General features: G+C 43.1%; 1 protein-coding gene across 1 annotated transcript; it reads right to left on the minus strand.

Moving 5' to 3' along the window:
• Positions 1 to 4719: 4719 nt before the first annotated feature.
• On the minus strand, positions 4720 to 11568 carry HSD17B2 (hydroxysteroid 17-beta dehydrogenase 2). Its single transcript, XM_056500922.1, has 4 exons — positions 11117 to 11568; positions 10660 to 10845; positions 8116 to 8253; positions 4720 to 6750 (listed from the first exon to the last, which is right to left on the minus strand). Exons 1-4 carry the CDS (start codon positions 11337 to 11339, stop codon positions 6392 to 6394), a joined length of 906 nt encoding a protein of 301 aa, XP_056356897.1. The 5' UTR covers positions 11340 to 11568; the 3' UTR covers positions 4720 to 6391.
• Between the last annotated feature and the right edge of the window lie 10644 nt (positions 11569 to 22212).

Below are 22212 nucleotides of genomic sequence, written 5' to 3' on the forward strand. Positions count from 1 at the left end.
TTTTTGTGGGGTTTTTGGTTGGTTGGTTGGGGTTTCTGAAGCTTTGAGAGCAGTGCTTCTTGCTCTAAGGCAACACATTTGCAACCACAGTGGCAAGATTTGGGGAAAAGGGATATAAACCACACTGTACTGCATGAAGATTAAATTCAAACCACACTATGAAACAGCCAGCTCCCAACATGAACTTCTAACACATTTCTAGATGATAAAACATTTTCAAAAATGCTTTTAAAAAGTTTTTAAAGCCTATCACTCCCCTAATTCATCTATACCAAGCACACAACATGATTGCATTGCTGTCTATACATTAGAACACTGTTAATTAAAACTGTCTGCTCTGCTTTCCCCAGTTCATCCTTTTAATTAACTTAGTGCTTTAGGATTTTGCTCTCCAGGCAGTGACTGGAGCAGGCTGTCCAGAGAAGCTGTGGAAGCCAGGTTGGATGGTTTAGTGGAAGCTGTCCCTGCTCAGGGCAGGGCTGGAATGACATGAGCTTTAAAGGTCCTTTCTGACCCAAACCATTCTGGGATTCTATGAACTGAATTTTTCTGAGAAAATAAAGGCAAAAAGATGCTTTCTGAGATGCACAGAATCCATAACACTGATTCCTAACCCTTTGTCTAAAAAGATAGGACTTGCCCACACAGCAGGGGAATAAATCACCCCTGGGCCATTCTCTGACCCATCCTCTTCATCCTGAGGGCTTTTTTGGCTGTGTCATGCACACACTACAGATTTCCTCTCACACCAGTGGATTGGTGTCAGTGCTGGCTGCTGACAGTGCAAGCCCACAGGAAGGACAGACAGACAGACAGACAGCAGTGCCTTCTCTCACAGATTGCTGACATGTAGATTACTATGGCTAAAGGCCAAAAATTTCTTTTTCCATTAAACCAAGTACACTGTGATATTCTTTCCCCCAAAGAAAGAGAGCAAAGAAGTCAGGAGTGCCAGGCTTGTGTGGGTGATGTGGGAGTGCATTGCTTCACCAGCATCTCCCCTTTCACAGGGTGTGGAAACAGGAGAATTGTGTCTCCCATCACCCAAAGCAGGTCAAGCTTGGAGCACCCACCCCTGTCCTCACCACAACACCCCATGTGCTCTTTCTTCATGGGATGGGATGATACAGGACCAAGTGTAAAACTTCAAAGTAAGCAAATTTATCACAGGTCACAGCCTCTTAAACGACACTTTAAAAAGTCAGGTGTTGAAGGAGGTGGTGGAAGGTCAACCTGACCCAGAGTGTCACTGGAGCTGAATCTGCCCAAACACAATTCCTGAGAATCATCTTTCTTCCTTCCCTTTATACCAGTCACTATAATCTTGTTTTCTTTCTGTCTTCCATCCTCACACCCCTTGATCTTTGCTCCATATTCTGGCTCTTATTTTAAAATGTGTCACTCAATACCACAAGGGAAAAGTCCCAAATCAGGGAAACATGGCCAGAATGTACAACTCACAGAAGACAAACAGTTTAATAACAGATCATTTCTGAAGGGCTCTGTGAAAGAGCAGACACCCTGCACCTCCAGACCCCTCCTGGTTTAGCAGGCTGGCAGCAAAGGCCATGCTGCCCCCACCAGGATTTGGAGCCATCCTTTGACCACTGAGCTGTCCCCCCTTTCCTCACTCACAGCAGATACTCAGATCCAAATTCTTAGCTCCCAGGATTAGTTTCCAGCTTGTCCAGAGCTTTTTCCAGAGCTACAGGCAACTACATGAGCAGGGATATAAACTTGGATCATTTAACCTACATATTCCAGGCATGAAACCTGTGGAGACTGTTTATATCACTGTAATTACTTTCATACAGGTTGTTAAAGTCAGATTCATTATCTTAGGTTACAATGACCTGTAAAACATGCTTAAAACCCATTTATCCTATTAAAGGGATTTAAAACTCGCCTCCTTTCATGAGATGTCAGAGATGCTTGATTTATGGTTTGGTCATGCTTTAAAAGTAAAAGCAATTACCTCTCTTGCTATGGTAAAAGCCCAAGGTTGCCAGAATTCATCTGTGATTGAACAGCAAGAGCTCTGATGTTCAGCTGGGCTGATGTTCAGCACTGGCTGTGGAAATCCAGCACTGCAGGGAGCCCTGCACAGATCCTGCCAGCACCAACTGCACCCCAGGGTGCTTTGTGCAGGGTGTTCCCTGCCACTGGCAATACTTTCCATTTAAGCATCCTCAGACTTTTGGGAGAACAAAAAAAAAAATTAAAAAAAAAATTCCCCACCCAATTTCCTCACAAGTGCCAAGGTTTTTTTATTTGAACCCTTTTCCTTTGAAGCCTGCATGAGTTGGATTTCAAGTTAATTTCTCTGAGAGTTCCTAGAAATATGACTCTGATGCACAATGCCCTCAGGGGTTGCATCATTTTAGGAATCCAGCTGACTTCCAAAACACAGACATAAACAGGGGAAAACAGACAACACTGTGACCCAGAAAAGATCCCAGAATCAACCTCTTCAGGAAAAATATCAGAATTCACACATTTGTCCCAAATATGCTGCAAATATTATCAGTGCCCAGATGGGTGCTGATGGCCACTCTTGGCTTCAAGCAAATCAAATATGACCCATTTTGGTTGTACCTCTGCAATGCTGTGCCCAGGCTAGTAAATTTACAGCAAAACCAGAGTGTTTTGACATCACAGAGACCTGAAAACATCCTCTTGAAACAAAAAATACATACAAAAATTCTAAAACCTTTTCATATGCAGCTATAAACAAAAAAAAAAAAAACCCTTACACATGCCAGAGGAATATGGGAATTATTCCCTCTTTTCTGAAGATAGCAGGGACTCATATGGGCAAAATCTGAAATACTTTCGTTTAGAAATAATTACATTTATGTTCATACTCATTAAATCAGACAAAGTGACTGTTACCTTTCTCCCCATTGCTGTTTTTGGCACCTCCTACAGAGCTTGAAAGCAGTTTTAGGATTAATCCTGCATGAGTTTGTAACACTCAGTGACCTGGAGCTCCCCATTCTCCTGCACCACCTCTCCCAAACCCCTGTCAGAGCTCTCATCTGAGCACACTTTAAACCTTCTCAGCCCTTTTCCTTACCTCCAGCCACACACCAGCACTCCATGAAATGCAGGGTTGGTCAAGTGGCCACCAAAATTTCCCCACCACGGCCAGGCAGTGACACACCCACGAAAACACAATATTTTACCCACCTTGATGCAGGGATATATCAGGCAGGGCTGCCCTCAGGGGCCCCATGAAGAGGGGAAATGGAGCCAGAATAAAAGAATTTATTTTAAAAAATGCTTTGTAACTCTCCTTCTGTCTCCCCAAAGCTGCAGATCTTTAAATCAGTTCCTCATGTGCAGGCAGAGCAATGAATGCAGAGCAGGAGAGGGGCACCCCCAGGACACCAGCCAGGGAATTCCTTTGTTAAAATATCCAACAGCATTTACTTCTTGGTCCCAAACTTCATTCCAGAGGCTGGATCAGAGGGATGTGTTTAAAACCTGCTCTTTAATCATGATTTCCACAGTTTATAACCCCTTTTTACTCCCTACACGTGTTTGTAGCATATACACACTCAATTACTGGGGGGCATTAAGTGATCTTTTAGACTATTATTCATCCTTCTTTTTTAGGGTCACAGCCAATTTCTTCAGCATCTCAGATGCTTTTCCTCACACCACGTGCATTTTTTTAAAAATCTTACTTTGAAAATAGGCCCAAATCACAATAATCCATTTGGGGTTTTTAATACAACAGTTGCCACTGATAAAACTCAACATGCTCTCTTCCCACTCCCCAGACACCTTTGTATCAGACCAGCCTTTATGGTAAGCAAAGGACCATAATACCCAGACATTTGTCCTGGAGAGCACCAGCCAATGTCTAACTAACATCCACAAACACCTCCAATTTATTCTGCAGTTCTGCCACTCTCACCATTGGGATTATTTGCAGTGCAAGCCATTAGCAAAAGAAATTTACTTCTAATACTACAGCCCATTAAGTGACACATAATTCAATAATGTGTTACAACAGAATTATCTTTAAAACACAAAATAAGATCCCTGTAGGAGCAAAACAATAACAATCTTTGATATAGCAATTATTAGAGGCCTGCTGAAATATCTTTGTAGTTAGGTGAAGAAACATAAAATGACTATTTAGAACAGAAATTTCCTGGGAAATAAAAGTTTAAAAAAATAAAATAAAGTCAAAACTTCCAAATAAATGCCTAATTTAATATGTCTGCAATGTGCAAGATAACATTCCAAGGGGAGAAAAAAAAATACATTTTATAACCACAGCCAAATAACAAAGCAACAATTAAAGATTGTTATGGAGATTGTGAGGTAAAGCAGCTGACTGACTGCTAAGACAAATTTCAGTTGTATAGTGTGCCTTGGGGCAAAATTCCAGCCTGCTGAATTTACACCCAAGTTGGGTGTAAAGGGAAAAACAGGCACCTCCATCCACGATGGAGATGAGCTCCCTGGCAGCACCACCCTCAGCCTGGAGGCAGCCAAACCCCAAACCCTCAGGCTGCCCCCCAGATCCACACTCACCTTCCCTTCCAGCTCACAAGCTGCCTCTGAGCCCACTGGCACCACATCCTGCCCAAAACAGGGCATCAAAACCTCCCCACCCTTCCCCCTCAGTGCTCTCCTGCTGTGGGAACAAGGGAGGGACTGTAGCACTGATCCCCAAAAAGCACCAAGGGTGAGATGAGACAGAGTCACAACCATCTGGTTACTAAATATTATATTCTTTTATTACACACTTTTTTCTGACACATCAAAAAATTAGGGAAATAGATAAAGGAAGAAACTGGGGGGCAGAGAGAGAGAGAAATAGTCTCAGATTTCCTGAGTTCAAAACATTGGGTACATTTCCTGCAAGGAAAGCAAAAGTCTGCAACCAGGGCACTGACACAAACCCACAGGTGATAAACCTCAGCAGCAAAAGCAGCTATTGTGACAAAATGTACAGGACAGGAGGGTTCCCCCACTGGCCCCAGCCCTCTGAGCATCCTCTGTGAATTTACAGGAGTCTTGCATTGATGTAACAGACACAGGACAGTGATAGAATAAGTACCAGAGTTACAAATTAAATAGTGATTTTGTCCAGTTGAGTGCAAGAGCACATCACACAAGTAGGATTATGACAGAAGAGTTGGGAGTTGTTGAGAAAGGAAAGGAAAAAATATGTCTACATTTAAAGCTCAGGATGGGATCAGTTCTAGTTTTTCATCACCAGAAAAGAAATGCATCTTGTCAAAGACAGGACATGTGGCCAAACCATGGGACTCAGGGGGTGAGGATTTCTTTCAAAATATCACAGCCTTTCAAAGCCCAAGGATGTGACAGACAATGCAGAAAGGGAGTAAGGTAGGAAAAATACAGGTGAGTTATCCAAGCACTGGGGGTTTGGCAAGGGGTTTATGGTATGGGGCACCAGGGAGGGCACCTGGTGTGGAATTAGGGAAGGGAAGCAACCCCCATCTATCAGAATTTGGACACTGGACTCCAGCAAAGCCACATGAAGATTGACTGATCTTAGGTGAGCACAAACTCTCCCCAGAGCAGAGGGAGACACAAGAAGGTATCAGGAGAAGTGGGCAAAAAAATTAATTCTTTGTAAACCCAGACTTGAGTAAGAAATTGTACAAAAAGCAGAAGTGACATCAGAGTTTACTAATAATTAGATAAGCACAGGAATATACAGGCAATACACAGAATGACCCAGACAGATCAAGTTAGCAGCTGATACACCCACTATAACTATTTTTATTACTTGTAGGAAGGAAATTATTTATGTCTTCATAAAGACCTTGATCTGTTTCCCTCCCTCCCAACAACTAATTTATCTTGCTTATTCTGGCAAAGAGAACATGTTACAAACTTTAAAACTGTACATAACAAAATTGGGAGGGGGTGGGGGGAGGACAATCATTTCTCAAATTCAACAGCAGCAGAACAAAACCAGCAGATCCCAACACATTAGGCTGAAGCTGTAGAGAAAGAGACTTGCATTACACAGCTCAAAGTCTCTTCAACAATAGGAATATATTTAACTTCTTACAAGATTTAAGGGGTTTTGGTTTTGCTTCAACAAAACACGTTCTGCATCTCTCTGTGCTGGTGATGCCTTTAGAAGCAGACAGGAACTATGTAATTTCATGAGGTACCTTACACAGAAAGCAGGATACAAAGACAACAGGAAAACACTGAAAATGCCCCATCTGGGAATAGCTTTCTACTTTTGTTTATCCACTGCTTTTCCCAAACATTACTCTTAACAGAAAGATTTTCCTCTTTGCAAGGCAGAGTCAAAGCAACTTAACAAAGACAGAATTAGTAGCAGTGTCTGTACAGAGTTCTTCCAGTGAGATAAACACCAGTGGACACCTCAGAGGTCCTTGCCTTCCTCTCCTGATGTTCTCAGCTCCCTGGGCACAGAGGCAGCACTCAGCATCCTGCTGATGAAGAAGTCGTAGAACCAGAGGGGGAAGCAGCAGAAGATGCAGAGGGGGATGTAAGCCCCCCTGCCAGGGGTGTAGAGCCCCTGGGGGCTCCTGGCCAGCAGAGCATGCAGGACAGAGCCCAGCACGGGGGACAGGTCAGGGGCACAGAGGGAGGGCAGGTGCAGGAGGTAATTCCTCAGCCCCAGCAGATACTCCTCTCCATAGGCCTGCCTGGTGTCTGCTGGGAGGTTTTCCAGCAGCTCCTTCTCCTGCTGATCCCACTGCTCAGCTGTGCCTTCGATACCTGCAACAGCACAGCAAGGGGGTTGGGGCTGGATTTAAATGAAATAGATCTGCAATTAACAGTCAGAGCTGATCTACACTGGGTCAGTGAAGAGCAGCACCACAGCTGGTCAGCAGCCAGTGCTTTTAGCTGGAAGAGGAGGAAAAGCACAAGTACTTTGTGCTGCACAAAAAGCACAAAGGTCATGCCCCATTTGGCTCCCTGTTCTACCTAAAAATGCTCTCTCACAGCCAAATCAACTTTGTTTTTACCCCCTCTCCTTCCCACTTTGCCATTCTGTCCCAATTAATTTTGTGGACGTTTCCAATCAGTATTTCATTTAAATAACTGAGGAGAGAGGGAAACTAAGATGAACAGGATTCATTTGGTATGGCCAAGTGCTAAGCTGCCCTTTCACAAGAGACATTAGTATTTCAATAACTAGTTTCCTGAAGGATTAGCCTTTTATTAAGACAGATTTAGAATCATAATCGAATCTATTTGTCCACCCCATAATGTGGGAATGAAAGCAGGGGCTTTTCCAATGGAATTATTGCCTAACTACCAAAGATTAAGCATTGCAAATAAAGAAAAAAAAATCATTTAAATAAGTATTTAAATCTCAAATCCCAGGACTCAATTTTACCCATAAACCTGAGAACAGCTAAGCAGGGCCCTGAAGGTGAAGCCTCAGGCAGGTTCCTTTGACCACATAAAACTGTCAGAACACAGAGCCCCTTCCCAGGAGAGGAAGCACTCAGGGAAGTACCATTTTATGAAAAAGGCCAATTTGATTGACATTAAAATTGCTCTGGGCAGGGCATGGTGTGCAGTCAGGGCATGTGCAGCAGGACATGAGTCTGGAACCTGGACAGGCTGTGCTCAGTTAAAGGAGGAGAATTTGGAACAGAAAGCAGCAGGAGCACATGGGGAAGGAGAGGAGAGGAAAGATCAGAGGATTCTGACAGCAAGCAAGCAGGATGACAGGAACTGCTGCAGATACTGCCATGCAAGATAGAGCAGCTCAATAAAGAGAGCTCTGATATTGAGGGAGGGTGGTGGGGAGCTGAAGCTGCCAGGCAGGACAAGTGAGCCAGAACACTCAAACTGGCCCCACAGCCGGCTCAGAGCTGGAGCAAAGGGAAAGCTCCAGCTGCCTGGATCCTGCCCTGCCTCAAATCAGACAGCTCTGCCCAGCAGAGGGGAGGCAGGCAGTGAGCAGAGCTGGAGGGAGCATCTCTCACAAAAGATGCTGAACTTCACCTCCACAACCCAACAAAGAATGGGAAAAAAGCCCTGAGAATCACTCAGGGCTCTGTTTGAGGCTGCTGAGCCAGAGGGAAAGAGGAGAGGCAGAAAGAACAGCCCAAAACATCAAACACCAACCTGTTCTGAAGCCTGATGGATGAATGGCCATGACTTTAATGCCCCATTTGGAAAGCTCTTGCCTCATCACTCCAGAGAACATGGACAGAGCTGCTTTGGATGCCCCATATGCAGCATACCTGGGTAGTGGAATGCCTCCTGCAGGAGCAATAGAAACCTGGTGAACCTCGGGAGTGGCTCTTCCCAGCCTTTATTTTCATGATTTAGAAGGGAGATTGTAGCACAACCAAAATCATGCCTCACTCCCTGAGGTTAAAGACAAGTCAGTGAGTTAATAACTTCTTGCTAGAGGTTAATAAAGAGTGAAAGTTGTAAATGAGCAGTTGCTTACACTCAGTAACACTGGTAAGACACCTTGTAGGGCAGAAAAAATAAACTGGACTCTATTTAAGGGTAAAAATTGCTGAAAGTTATGACTGTTGACTTGAGAAACACAGAATGTTTTAGTTCATATAAATAGTGAAGCAGTAGTTTTATCCTCCTGTTCTTGTCACTGTAACACAAATTTCAAGCCCCTACAATAAACCACAGAACACAGTAAGTAATCTCAATTCCATCTTTATAAGCTTTCTTTCCTGTTCTTTCTGAAAAGGCCAGAGAAAATAATGCAAGAGTGAAAAAAAAACCTCTGTGGACAAACCAAAGCTGGAATCACACCCCACGAGTGACAGGACTTCCTGAGACCCAGCACAGGGGCAGATCCCCTGCCTATAGTTATATTCCAGCTTTTCAACCCCAGAAACATTTGTTCAGAGGGGAAAGCTAACAGAACACACAGTACATTTACAAAAACAAGCTTTCAGAAAACACTATCTTCCAAATGCAGAGATTTCCTCTGTCCCAAATAGCACTTCTTCAGTGCTAGAAAAATACAAACATGCTTTGATTTGAGCATCTTCCTCAGCCCTCCCTCTTCCCCCCATGAGGCTGGTGTTACACCACACCATCACAGGCTGTGCAGGGAACAGAATGGACAATCCTTTCCTTGAAGGAATCCCTCTTTCTCCAGCCTGCAGGGGCAGGTGGGCACATCCTGCTTCTGCTGCACATGCTACACATTCATCTCTGTGTGCTTGAGTGTGTTAAAGAAAACACCCCAGGTACAGGGGAGTTTTCAGATAAGCCACTCTTGGGTATTGTACTGGGATGACCAAGCTATCACAGGGGCTGTTTACACAGAGCCATTCCCTTGAAGAAGTCAGGCCATTTATATGTTAATTATTCCTCTGTATGCATCTGAATAAGCTGAATTGGTTTGAGCCAATTGAATCACATACTTTTCCCTCTGAGGTCAGGCTAACCTGAGCCCAGTTAAATGAGCCCTACACAGGCAGGAATAGATTCAGCACAACGAGACCTCACTAACTTCTCCACTAATGTTTTACCAAAGGACCCCCAGACCCTGAGTTAAGAGGAAACTCTCCACCCAAACCAGCCTGTGTGCAACAACATCTCTGCAAACAGAGTTTAAGCAGGGTCATTATCAGCTCCTACAAAGGCAAACTACTCAGCACAGGGAAAAATGCATTTACCCCTTCAAGGCAGTTTGGGGATTCTCACCAGGAGTTCCCAAAACACCCACAGGGAGAGCTTCACTTGGGTGCACAGAGGAAATGGGCCTAAGCAGCAGAAAGGTTCTGATAATTCAGTCCTGATTTCTCAGAGTGTCAGCAATGAACCACAAACACAGACATGCAAATACAGAGGATATCTGGGATTATAAAGCGCAAACAGTGCCAGAGCCAGGCTGCAGCCACATCCTCAGCATAAGGAAAACACCTCCACAAGTCACCCTAGCAATGCAGCAGGATTCACTCCAGCTGTGCAGAAGGGAAAAGAAGCATGTGGGGAGCCCATGACCCAGCAAATCCCTAAGAGATATTATTCCAAAATACTTTCCAGCAGCATGACCCCCTGCCTCTAGCAGGTCTCATTTTCAAAGGAGCATTCTTGCTCCTCAGCTGTTGGCTACCAGATACTGCATTACTGTATTACATTAGTTCCTACAGCTTAGCATCTCAGCTGTCCTCCTGGAACAGAAGGTCATGTTATAAAGCATATATATATAAAGCAAAATGTTAATTTTAAAAAAGGTTTTGGATTTTTTTTTTTCATGGAAAAATATCACTTTGCTAATAAGCTAGGCCAAAGTATTTCAAAGACATCCAAAGTATTTTTAAAGAACTGTAAACACACTGCTCCCAGGTTATCAGCAGATAATCACAGTCTGAGGTGGTCACAGACTGAACATGTTACAGATACCTGTGATGTATCACCCATCTTTATGGAAGCTCACAAAGTTATCACTCATGGCATCTAGAACACAAGATCTGAATTCTACTGGGATTTTTTGTCACAGCAAATATTTAGCCACATTAAACTCTTCTTTCGAAGTTGTTTTATGGGAGCAGTGTCCCAAACTAAAGAAAAACCTGGATTTATTACCCTAACATTTATTCCCTGGGTGCATTGACAACCCAGACCAACCACCACCTTCCTTGGCATTAGCTCCAGGACTCGATTTGGTGCTTTAGCTCAGCTCACCTGCCATGCTGGACATGTTCACCAGCCTCCCCTGGGATTTCCTGAGCAGTGGCAGGAAGGTCTTGGACACCTGCACAGCCCCAAAGAAATTCACCTCCATGCAGTGCCTGTAGGTGCTCATGGGGAGCAGCTCCCCATCAGCAGGGAAGCCCAGGATTCCAGCATTGTTCACAACACCCCAGAGCCCTGGAAGAGAAAGCACAAGGCTGTGACACACCAGGAAAACAGCTCCAGGATTACACCAGGAGCTGGATGGTGACCAAACACAGATGATCTGCAGCTGCTGATGCACATTCCCCACTCCTTGACCAGCCACTCCATCTTCCAGAAGTCACAAGGACACAAACACCCAAGACTTTACCCTGGAAACGTCCTACACACCACAGTGCACCAACAGCAAAGAGATGCACTTGCTGAGCTGGACTTGCACTGTGAAGGGGGGAGGAAAAAGCTGTACCTGCATTTTGCAGCTTCTCTGAGACTGTCAGGAAGGCCTCCTGGACCTGAGTGGTGCTGGTGACATCCAGCTGCAGGACACAGAGCCTGTGGGAGCAGCTGCGCCGCAGCTCCTCAGCCCCAGGGCCATCCTTGTCCAGAACCCCAGCAAACACAACAAAGCCCAAGCTGTCCAGGTACTTAGCCAGGGCATGTCCAATCCCAGTGTCACTTCCTGAAAGCATAAAATAAAATACATGGAAAGTTGGTCAGTTCGACACCATCATTAAAAAAAAATAAAATAAATACACACATTGGGAAGCCACGCAAATATAAATAAAAATTTGATGATAAAGCCCCTGAAATGCATATGTCAGAAGAAAGAAAGGCTCAGATCTGAAGTTTGAGGAGATGGATCTTTAAATGTTCTTCAAAGATTGACAGGCCATGTTCTCCTGACCCAGAGCTGGTGCAACCAGCTCACCCTCTGCCACTGACAGATGCTCTGATTTTACACATAGACAAGAAATAAAGCCCTACTTTGGTTTTAGAAAAATACTCAGACTGAAACATGATAAGAAAAGTATCTAAGAGGAAAAAAAAAGAGCAGAAAAAAAAACCCCACACTAATGTTTTAATTTGAAATCTCCAATGGGCAAAGCAATCATAAGGCTTTCAAATTCAAATTCTTGGATTCTATTTCTTCTTTCCAAGAAGTAGCAGTATTTCATTCACACATCCACCACACAGATCCCTCAGATAATCACTTTTTATTACAGACTGTTACCAAGCCAAAACTAAGCAACTGTTGCTTTACCTGCAAAGCATTCCAATGCTTTCAGAAGCCAAGAAAGCTCTCAAATGACATTTTTGTGCTAAATCAGCTATTGAATCCATGCAAATTACTCCATAAGGAAAGAAACTTGTCACCCATGTCCCCACCAAGCCTCCCAGTGAAGTGACACAGGTAGTGACAGTTTATAGGGGCTGTGCTTCAGGAGCTTTGCAGAGGACAAAATTAGGAGGAAAAATAGGAGTTTAATAAATTAATACAGTTTTTACACTGTAAAGCATCAGCCTGTTCCACAATACTGCACCAGGTCCTCCACTGTAACCACAGCACAGAAAGCTCCTGGATGCTGCTCCAGAATCTCCTGTAAAAACAATTTACTACATCAATGTTGAGTTTCCAAACCCTGGAAACCTGAATGTGAGACAAAGGAACTCCTGTCAGATATTTTTTTTTCTATTTTCTTGTTTGTGAAAGAGTTGCAATACTCCCTGCTTAGCCCTACTATAAACTTCTGAGGGTTCCTCTGTGATTTTGGCACACCATGAAAGTTATCAGTTATTCACAGGTCTGCTCCTACATTCAAAATATGTAGTCAATAGAATTTGACTGCCAAAGAGACTCATCACAATCATGTAAGATGCTCTTTTCTACATTCTGTCTTTTAACTGGGGCTTTAGTCCTGAAAGGTGAAAAATATTAATTCCAAGTGGCTTGAAGAAAACATGTACTAAATGTCTGGATCAATCAGTGCATCTTGAAAAAGTAGAAAATAATTATTCATGCTCTATTTAACTCCTAGGGAGAAAAAAAATCAGTTTTTTGGCATTTTTGAAGTCTGCAATTTGCTGAAGATGCACCACAGCTCTACCAATATCACATTAAGCTTCTCCAGTCCTGACCTGACAGAACAAACCTGCATTCTTTGAATTCCCTAGAGAGACATGAAGAAGCCTGTAAATACCCCAGACACTACAGATTTCTAACTTTGGGGGTAGGGTGATTTTCCTTCTTCTTTTAGTGAAAAACCCTTATTTTAGATCAAATTCTTTCTCTTTCATCATTCCCAGCAAGTACACAGCCACATATTACCTAAGTTTTACAATGCAGTTTTAACTTGAAAATGGGCAGAATACAATGAAACTTGAACTTGGGATGGGCATTGCAATCCAAAGAAAGCAATAAAAGTTGTTTTTATCATTGCCTGATGCTGGGCTTGTCCCTGTTATTTTTATTCCAAAACAAATCTGATTTGAGTTTCTGACCTGTTATTGAAGTCCAGAGAAGCTTTACTCTTCCAACTCCTAGAATTCAAAGAGTCTCCATAGGGGAAAAAAGAAAAAAGATAATTCCCTCCCAATCACATTCTTGCTTCTACACCAAAAGTAATTTGTGGGTTATGAGAAGACTTATTTTAAGGAAAGCAGTCACTATTGACTGTGACTGACCTATTGCTGAGAATTTACAATTAACTCATGCTTGAACATGCACCAAATCACAAAGAATGGAAAGACCAAATTAACTGGAGAAATTCCTCCCACTGCACACAGACTAACCAGGGACAGAATTTCACCACTCCTGTTACTTCAGATTTTGGCAGTAATTTAATTTTTAGGGAAGGTGGCCATTTGCCACTAAAGTGTTTGCATGCCAGGAGTTTCTGTTTAAGGAAGTTTGAGCTCTTGCTCCCAACTAGAGGATGCACAGCAGAGTTTCAGCAAAGGCTTGGAGCCTGCTCACAGTTATCCATGTGAAAAAGCATTTTGACCACTGGACACAGTTTTTTTCCCTTATCCCTGGTACTCAGGGAACTGCTGGTTTAAACAAACAATGCAGAGCAGCACTGGTGCAAGGAACATCCCAAGAGGAGCAGAAAGCATGTGACAGAATCCAGGGAGAGCAGCAGAGCTCCAGCCCCTGGCCCAAGGCTCACAAGGAAAATGTGGCAGCTGCTCAGGACACAGACTCATTCCTCAGCCCTGCAGGGCTGAAAGGCAGAGGGAAAAAGAAAAAATAATTAAAATCACCCCTTTCCACCAAGTGCATGCCTGAGGTCTTGTCTAAACTGGAGAAATGACACCAAAATCTGCATAAAGGCACCTTGCACCTGCAAATGCACAGGGACACACATCCTGTGGCTAGTGTGGGGAAGAATACCACAAACAGAGCAATTTAACCAAAATTCATGTTGAGTAAAACTTCTGTCTCACTTGATGGAGAGTTTGATGGATTGCATAGGATTCCAGTAAAGACAAAGAAGAGCCTCCTGAAATTAATCAGCTGTCAGATGTCCAGACTTGCATTTCTTCAGGACAGTTGCAGTACAGATACAAGGAAAGCACATTCCCTTACTGGACCATTCCCAAATGTCCCTAACTCCCTTATACTGCTCTAATTCACCTTCCAGAGTAGATAGACTCCCAGAGAGTGCTTTTTCCTCAAGATTTGCAGTCTGACAAAGAGCAAGGAGATGCCCAAGTGCAAGCACATCCCCTGAGTCTGCAGGGGTGGGAAAGGATTGCTCCCTGTTCCCCACACCAATATCCATCTTCATCTGACACACCTGCAGGGAGAATCCCAGCTGGCAGATAAACTGCAAGGGGAGAACTTGCTGCTGATCTTGTCCTCTCTCAACTTTTATACTTAATCCCTGTATTAAAGCTTGCTAGGCAAATCTAAATTATTTCCAGGTGTCCCTATAAAACAAAATGAAATTCTGCTAGAAATTGCTATATAAACCAAAGCAACTTAATTCAGCATTCCAGAGGGGAAAAAAAAACCACAGAAAATAAAACCCAGCAAATTAAGAGTGTAAGAAACAGTAGGCAGGCACTCCAGTTTAAAGGTTTGATTAACACAAATAAGAAACATATAAACAAACAACACCTGAAGTTTTAGAGGAAACAGGAGAAAAGCCATAAAACTACAAAAATGCCATCCCTGCAAAATAAAAAGTGGGTTTTGAGTAGATCAGAGTGGTAACAGAGACTGAATTAATTAGCTGTGAACTTTCCCTGCTAGTGAAGGGAATTACTCCCTCCTAAATGATTTCACAGAGGCTTTCAAAGAGATGGCACCAAACCAGTGTCTTGAAATATGTGCATGATAGACACAGAGTGCACTGTGTACACACACACCCCCAAAAGACAACTGTACATCCATAACCAGCCCAATTAATTCCAGTAAACAAAAGTAATGTATGGATGTAGTGTTCTGAAGGCTCTCAGGAATTATTGTCTCTGCTAAAAAAAATCAGACCTTCATAAGTATTCTTCTGCTTCTTGCACCAGTTAATTTCACAAGTATGTCTAAAAAGCTACTCGTAAAGATTAAACGAGGCACTAAAAATAACAGCATCTATTAAGATGCTTTTCCACTTAATTTCAGAGCACTTATTTACCTGGAAAAAAACATCTCTACCAAAGCAAATAAAACGAGCAGAAAAGGGTAAAAGGAGCTCTCGCAAGCATGCACTAACCCGAGGACAAGAAGTTTTCCAGCCCACTGGTGAGAAAAGGCAGGTTTTGTTTGTTTGTGGGTGAGCACTGGCAGCACCTTACCTGTGATGAGCACGGCTCTGTCCCCCACGGGCAGCAGGTCCCTGTCCCCCAGGAAGGCTGAGCAGAGCAGGCACACGGCCACCAGCAGCCCCACGCCAGCCCCCAGCGTGGCCACACACAGCAGGGCGGGCAGCAGGCTGCACAGCAGCACCTTTGCCTTCTGCAGAGGGCTCCTCTGGGCCCTGCACAGCATGGTCACCCCAAAAAGGGTGCTGACACCTGCACAGAGCCACCCCAGGGGGCTGCTGGCCGCAGCATCCATCGGCAGAGCCGGCTCTCCACTCACAGCCCACCAGCAGCTGGGTGGAAGCAGGTATTGCTAAAGGCAGTGTGTGTTATATAGGAGCAGGGGGTGGGGCAGAGAAAGGGGACTCTGTTTAAAGCTTTGACATAATCTCACTTACCCTTGGCATCAGCAAGGAGCAGGAGTCTTCCTTTCCTTACCTTTCATTCCTTCTGCCTGACAGCTCCACCTTCTGAACAATGTGCTGGCTGGATAATGATTGACAGCACCAGGAATGGACATGATGCAGCAAGCACTGGCTCCAGGAAAAGATTAACTGCTATAGCTTTTTAAAGTACACTTTCCTAGACAGTGAGAAAAGGAACAGCTTCCTTTATGAGAAATTGCTGGGCTCTCCTGCTTAAAAAACTTAGAGTGTAGCTTCAGTGGAACTGGTTTTTGATGGGCAGTGACAAAAATGAGTCAGGCCATGGTTATTTGATATTTGGAACACAAACTGTCTTGGGATTTATCACATATGGATAACCCTCCTCTTTCAACAAAAAGCCCCAAATTACCTTCTCTGCTTCAGTGCCCACTTTTTCCTATTTACCCACTCCACATTCAGCAAATACCTACAGTAAATTGACATTCAGAGAGTGCTGGGAGGCTGGGAACAGGTGATTGCTGGTTTGCCATGAGGGGCACTTTTTCATGTGAGCACAGGTAGCACACCTGAGATTGAGTCTTCAGCTAATCTCCAGTGATGACATTCTCCTGGGTTTTGGCAGGAACCACTGGCTTGATAGCCACAGCAAGTTGTATGGGGGGGAACTAATCAATTAAATATATTAAAGAGATTTCATACCTACTATGCTGTGTTCTGAAAGTTATTTCAACAATTAAAAAAAAAAAAATTAAAATCCAGCCAGCCAAAGGGATTGAGATACAAATTAGCCATCTGTATTTAACCCTGTTTAAAAATCCCTGATGAGTGATTTGAGAGACAAGCCTACATTAGCACAGACCCAGCTAACATGATGTAGCTGGTCTTCCAAGACAACGTGGTGCTGATCTATCTGATTTCAGACATGAAAAATTGAAGTGCATGGTGCAAACCTGACATGAAACAGAGCACATTCCCATTCCATTATGCCTTTGGGGGTTTAAGGGATTACAGATCTGTTGAATGTACACTTTTCCAGCCAATGAAAATGTTTACATACCTCTGCAGGTAGTTTACATGAGAGATGAAGTCACTTTTTTAAAGGAACATCACCCTCAAGGTATTCTCATCATTCATTATTTTTGTGAACACTCATCCACCCATCCTCCCACCAGTGTAAAAAAGGAAAAATATTTTCACTTCTCTTTGCCATTTGCTGCTTCTGCTTTTATTAGCACGCTGCTCTTGAGGTCAGCTATACCTTGCTGAACATTAAGGCATCTTCTTAAACATTTTCCTGGAGAATTTTGCTCTCTCCATCATTCTCCATCACACGATTTAGATGCTCACAAATGTGCTGGCATTTAGAGATGAGCTCTCACACTTGAGGGTACAGCAAGATGGATTTTCCATAGTGGGATGAGGGGCAGAAGTGATCACCTGCAGCCTGATGTTTGTCCTGGCTGCCCTCAGCCTGTGGGCATGAGGCAGAGGTGGGCAGGGGTGTTCACCATGCCTGGTCCCTGCAGAGCAGGCTCCCTGAGATTCCCCCTCTGAAATGTGGTTTGTGCTCCTGCACAGCCCCTCCCTCAGACACAGCTGGCAGGGTGGGGGATGTTTGGAAGGCTGGGGGTGCCACATGGATTCCTCATACACCCACCCACTGTGGTGCATGGACACAACACCTGTCTGCACCCAGCCCCTGCAGAACAGCTGAGGGGACTGACTGACTGAATCAACACTCAGTTTTTCATTTTAATATAAAACACAACCCACTGAAGGCTTCTTTTAATGAGAAGCTGACCATGTGTTTGCCCTGGTGGGTGAATAAAATTCCATGTAAATAGATCATACACACCAGGAAGGAGGTTAAGATGTAAAAGTGGCTGAGAAATGCTGGTGTGGAGTACCCACTTCACAAAGACCCTGCACTTTCTCTGACACCAGCAGTGACAGATTGCTGCTTGAGGATTTTTCAGCACAACTTTGACACAAGATGTTTTATCATCCTATGGATCTACCCATCTTGAAAAAGTACCTACTTTTCTCTTAACCCCTTTGAGATGTCTCCAGCTCTAAAAGCTGTATAGTAACCCAGGATTGCAATTGAGTTTGTATTATTTCCTATTTCTCCATGCCGTGCTGCTCATGCTAATCACTCCATGGTAATCAGAAACATGAACAGCCAGTCTCTAAAAATTCAGCTTGTGTTCCTTCAAATCCTACAGTCACAGCACTTTTCACCAGCTGTAGTATCCCTGCAGGACACTGTCCCCAGGACAAAGCAAGGACACCCCTCCAGTGTCTTTATCACAGAATCAAATTGTTGGCTCCACACTCCCATTCTGGAGGATAAATCATTTCTTCACATTCACTTACTTCCTGCCCATTTCTTGAAGCTTTTGTCCTGTCATACTCTGCTGGCTCTATGTTTTTCATCATGATGGATGCAGCCTGTGCTTTTGATTGCTATTCTTAACACAAAAAATAGGGCAAAAGAAAGGTTCAGGTTCCCCAGCTCCTTTGAAATGTGGTGAGGCTGAGCCTGGTCACAGCTCCTTTGAAATCCACCACCAAGCTCTTTCTTGGTTCTGCCTTGGTAATGAGCTCTCTTCTGTCTTTGCTTTTCATGGCTCCCTTTGGAGTTGAGTGATTTTCCTGATGTTTATAATCTTTTTAAGCCTCTCTGACTTTCCAGCATAGAAGAAGTTTCCAAGTCAACCACGAGGTTTTCAGGCATGTCTCTGTTACCTCATCCTGCATTGTTTTTCAATTCTTTGGCCACTTTTCCCATGGGTTCTCTTTGCACTTTCCAATAATTTACTAGTCAGTATTTTTTCCTTTCAGCATTTTCCCTTCAGCCAGAAGTGCCACGTGTCACATCCAATATTTGCTGTCCCAGCTGGACACAACTGATATTCCTGTGCCCCAAGTGGAACATCAATTACACTGTCTAGCAGCATGAAGCACTTTTTTCTACACATCCAATCTCTGTTTCAGCTTTCTCTGCTAGTCACAGATTTGTTTTCCATTTCAGGTTATCATTTCCCACAGAACTCTCCAGTTTGCTCTTTTGTTTGTTTTGCCTGCTGATTCAGGCTTTTTCAGCTGTGGCTCCTGAGAGCTCCTGCTCCCTGTGCTCCTTGTTCTTTTGTGCCTTGGGTCAGGGCTCTGCATTTCAGGTACTCTAGGGAGGTTCTGGTATACGAGGCTTTTCCTGGAAAATCATTTCAGCATAAAACAGGTTGGAATCTGTTTCAACAAATGAGTCATTAAGCAAGACAGAAACAATATTCTAGTGATTAAGTGCATATAGGAGCAGGGGAAAAAAAAAAAAAAAATTACTTACTTTTATTGCTGGAGCTTCTGAGAGATCATAAACACCTTATACATATACTTGGATTTTGGTGGACTTAATGGCTACATGAACACTTGTCAGGCTGTCAGTCCTGGATGCAGAAACTGTTGAACTTCCATAAACAAAATTCATTTGAGCAAACAGATTTTCCTCTTACAAATTCTGTAAAGCTCCTGAACAAATGTTGAGCTAATCCTCTTCTTTCAGCCTGTTCTCTCTTCATGCACTCAACTTGAAGCACGTGAATTGTCCCAGTAAAGACAGCAAAACCATTACTCTGCCTAAAGCTAGAAATGCAGCCAAGTACCCTTGAGAATTGATATTTGAACTGACAGGCATGAACTGAATTAAAGCAAAAAAGGATTATGTACAAGTGAAAATAAAGCTGTGCAACCTCTCCTTTGTCTTCAAACTATTTAATAGATCCTTAGGGAAAATAATTCCTGTCAAATAAAGTGTATACCTATTAAAGAAAAGTAAGAAATATCTTTTACCTCTAAGCTGCTGGAGATTTTGTTTTTAGAAATATAATAGTGGTAAATATTGTAAATTCAGAAATAGACAATAGATCCTGAAGATCATCCCTTGGCAGTGAACAGAAAACTGTAGCTCATCATTCCTCAAAATTCAATACTACAAAAGACAATAATAATAACAACAGCAACAACCATTTCCTCAACTAAATCTCCTGTTATTTTCTCAAACATAAGAAAGAACCTCAAAGTGAAGAATGTCTGTACTGATAGGAAATTTGAACCTGTAAGGGAAGCCAAGGGCTGTAAGTTCTGCCTCAGTATTTACAAGAACTCTAATCATCCTTTGAAAATTTTCTGCAATAGACAAAACATCAGAGAAACCATTAAAATTATGAGCACTCCTTTGTATTTGCAAGGGAGGTTTTCTCCCCAGCTCTCCAGACATCCATGTGTCTCTGGGCTTTCAGGAAGAGCTAAAAGGGGATTGCACTCTTTCCAAAATAAGTAATTCTTATCAACCCAGTTGTGATTATTTTCCAAGAAGAGGATGGAGTCAGAAAACCTAAAGGCAATTAGGCACTCTTTAAGAAGTTAGCCAGGAATCATCTCCAGGTTATCCTCATGAGAATTACACTTGCTTGCCTTTTTTCTGTCACCCAGTAATATGAAATGGTTTTCAGAGAACCATCAGAGGGAGAGAAGAAAAGATACCACTTTATCTTAGTGCACTTCTCTGACAGCACAGACTGCTCCCTAAAATTTCCTCTGGTATATTCAGAATAACATCCCAGCCCTGCCTAGGACAGAGCACAGCACAGTGCTGCCTCAATAAATGAGAAATAAAGACACAATCTCTCAATGGGAAGTTTAGTTTGTTTTTCCAACTAGATTTTTATTACATCTCCCTATTTCCTTCCCTTCTCTGCAGCTTTGCCTCTCTGAAGTTAATGGCAGCATCTCTGTGCTCAGAGCACAAAGGATTTCCACATTTTCACAGCCCACAGCCTGATCATTTTTTTGCAGGTGCTTCCTGAAAAGCAAATGCAGCTTTGCCTGCCTTACTTCTGATGCTGTGCCCTAAACACAAGTCATACCAACAGATCAGATAAAAAACCACACTTTGCATCATCTTTCTGTAACTGTTCCTCCTGCATGTCAAACATTGGCAGATTGGAGACACATCTGGTTTACATGCAGCCTTTTCCATTACATCCTAATATTAAACCACAGAATGTTTTCAAACATTTAGGTATTATCTATGCAAAAGTCACATAATTTTGGTGCAGTTAAATTTAAAATAGCAATGTAAATATAGAGGTAAACCAGAAAATGAGGCAAGCATGGTAATCATGGTTAAAGCACGTGTGGACAAACAGATAAATTGTCTTGAGGAGTCTCTTCAAAGTGTCTTCAAAATTCACCAACACAACTGGAGATAGTGACAAATTAAAAATTAATCACACACAACTCAGATCCCCAGAAGATGTCTGAGCTTTGAGCATGGACTCTGCAAAAGGGATGAAAGAAAATGGGTGCTAGCACCTCCCCAGTGTCATTTGGGTTATTAACTCTGCACATCTGCCTCCCCTCCTCCTGCAAACCCTTACAACCATCTCCACCTCTCCTCAGAGGAATTTGCTTATTTTTAGATTTTCCTCAGAGTTACATCAGCCAGCCTTTGAAACCAAAGCCAGAGCACAGTGAGACGAAAAAGAGCCACGACTCAAAAGTCATTAAGCAATCAGCCATGACAAAGTGTCACCTGCCTTGGCACACTCCGTTTGCTGTCACTGGAAGGACAAGCTCCAAGGGCTGAAGCCACCAACTTTTCCTGTTGAGGAATGGTGACCTCACTCTGTGTGTGACAGTGACTTACACTGTTGTTGTGATGGAATGCTGGATGTCCCCATTCCCCCCTCAGTGCTGGGATCTGAAGGATGTTCCCATTCCTGGCACTTTTCAGCCACTTTTGTGCTGCTTGTAAAGGGCTGCAGTTGTGTTCAAACCAGGAATGACCTGGTGACAGATGGGACAAACAACCCCTCAAGGTCCCTTTCAGGATCTGGGGTGGGTTTGATGGTTCTGTGGCAGGCAGTATTTTAGTAAATAGTGTTTTTTCCCTGGGCAATCCACTGACTATGGAAAATTTGAGTATTTAATGTAATTTTTTGTTGGTTTGCTTCCCTTTATTATATTGTCCATCTTAAATATTTTCTATCATTCAGTAACCTTTACCCTGACTCAAAAATTGTTTGTATGTAAGCAAATTTAATCCCATTAAAATCACCATGACTCTCCACTCATAAAACTATACAGATGATTTAATAGGTTGCTGAATGACAGTCCTGAGACCCATTAGGCCTAAATGTTCCCTGAGAGCCCAAACTCAGAGACGCTTATGCACATTCTTAAAAATAAACACATATTAGCATGCAAGTAAAGAAAGAAACATTCACAGCCCTGTTTTTAAACATGCACACCTGAAGAATTAGAGCCTGCCTTAAAGACCTTCCCCACCTGGATTTGAGGTATGATAATCGATTCA

Source organism: Oenanthe melanoleuca, chromosome 11 (assembly GCF_029582105.1).
Source record: "Oenanthe melanoleuca isolate GR-GAL-2019-014 chromosome 11, OMel1.0, whole genome shotgun sequence".
Taxonomy (NCBI): Eukaryota; Metazoa; Chordata; class Aves; order Passeriformes; family Muscicapidae; genus Oenanthe; species Oenanthe melanoleuca.

Bases quoted from the DNA above. Each gene is read 5' to 3' on its own strand.
- HSD17B2 (XM_056500922.1), bottom strand. From the start codon at position 11,339: ATGCTTTCAGGAAGTGACACTGGGATTGGACATGCCCTGGCTAAGTAC. The intron at 10,846-11,116 runs GTACAGCTTTTT...TTTCTCTTCCAG, and splicing joins AGAGAAGCTGCAAAATGCAG to GGCTCTGGGGTGTTGTGAAC. The intron at 8,254-10,659 runs GTGAGCTGAGCT...TTGCTCCTGCAG, and splicing joins GAACATGTCCAGCATGGCAG to GAGGCATTCCACTACCCAGG.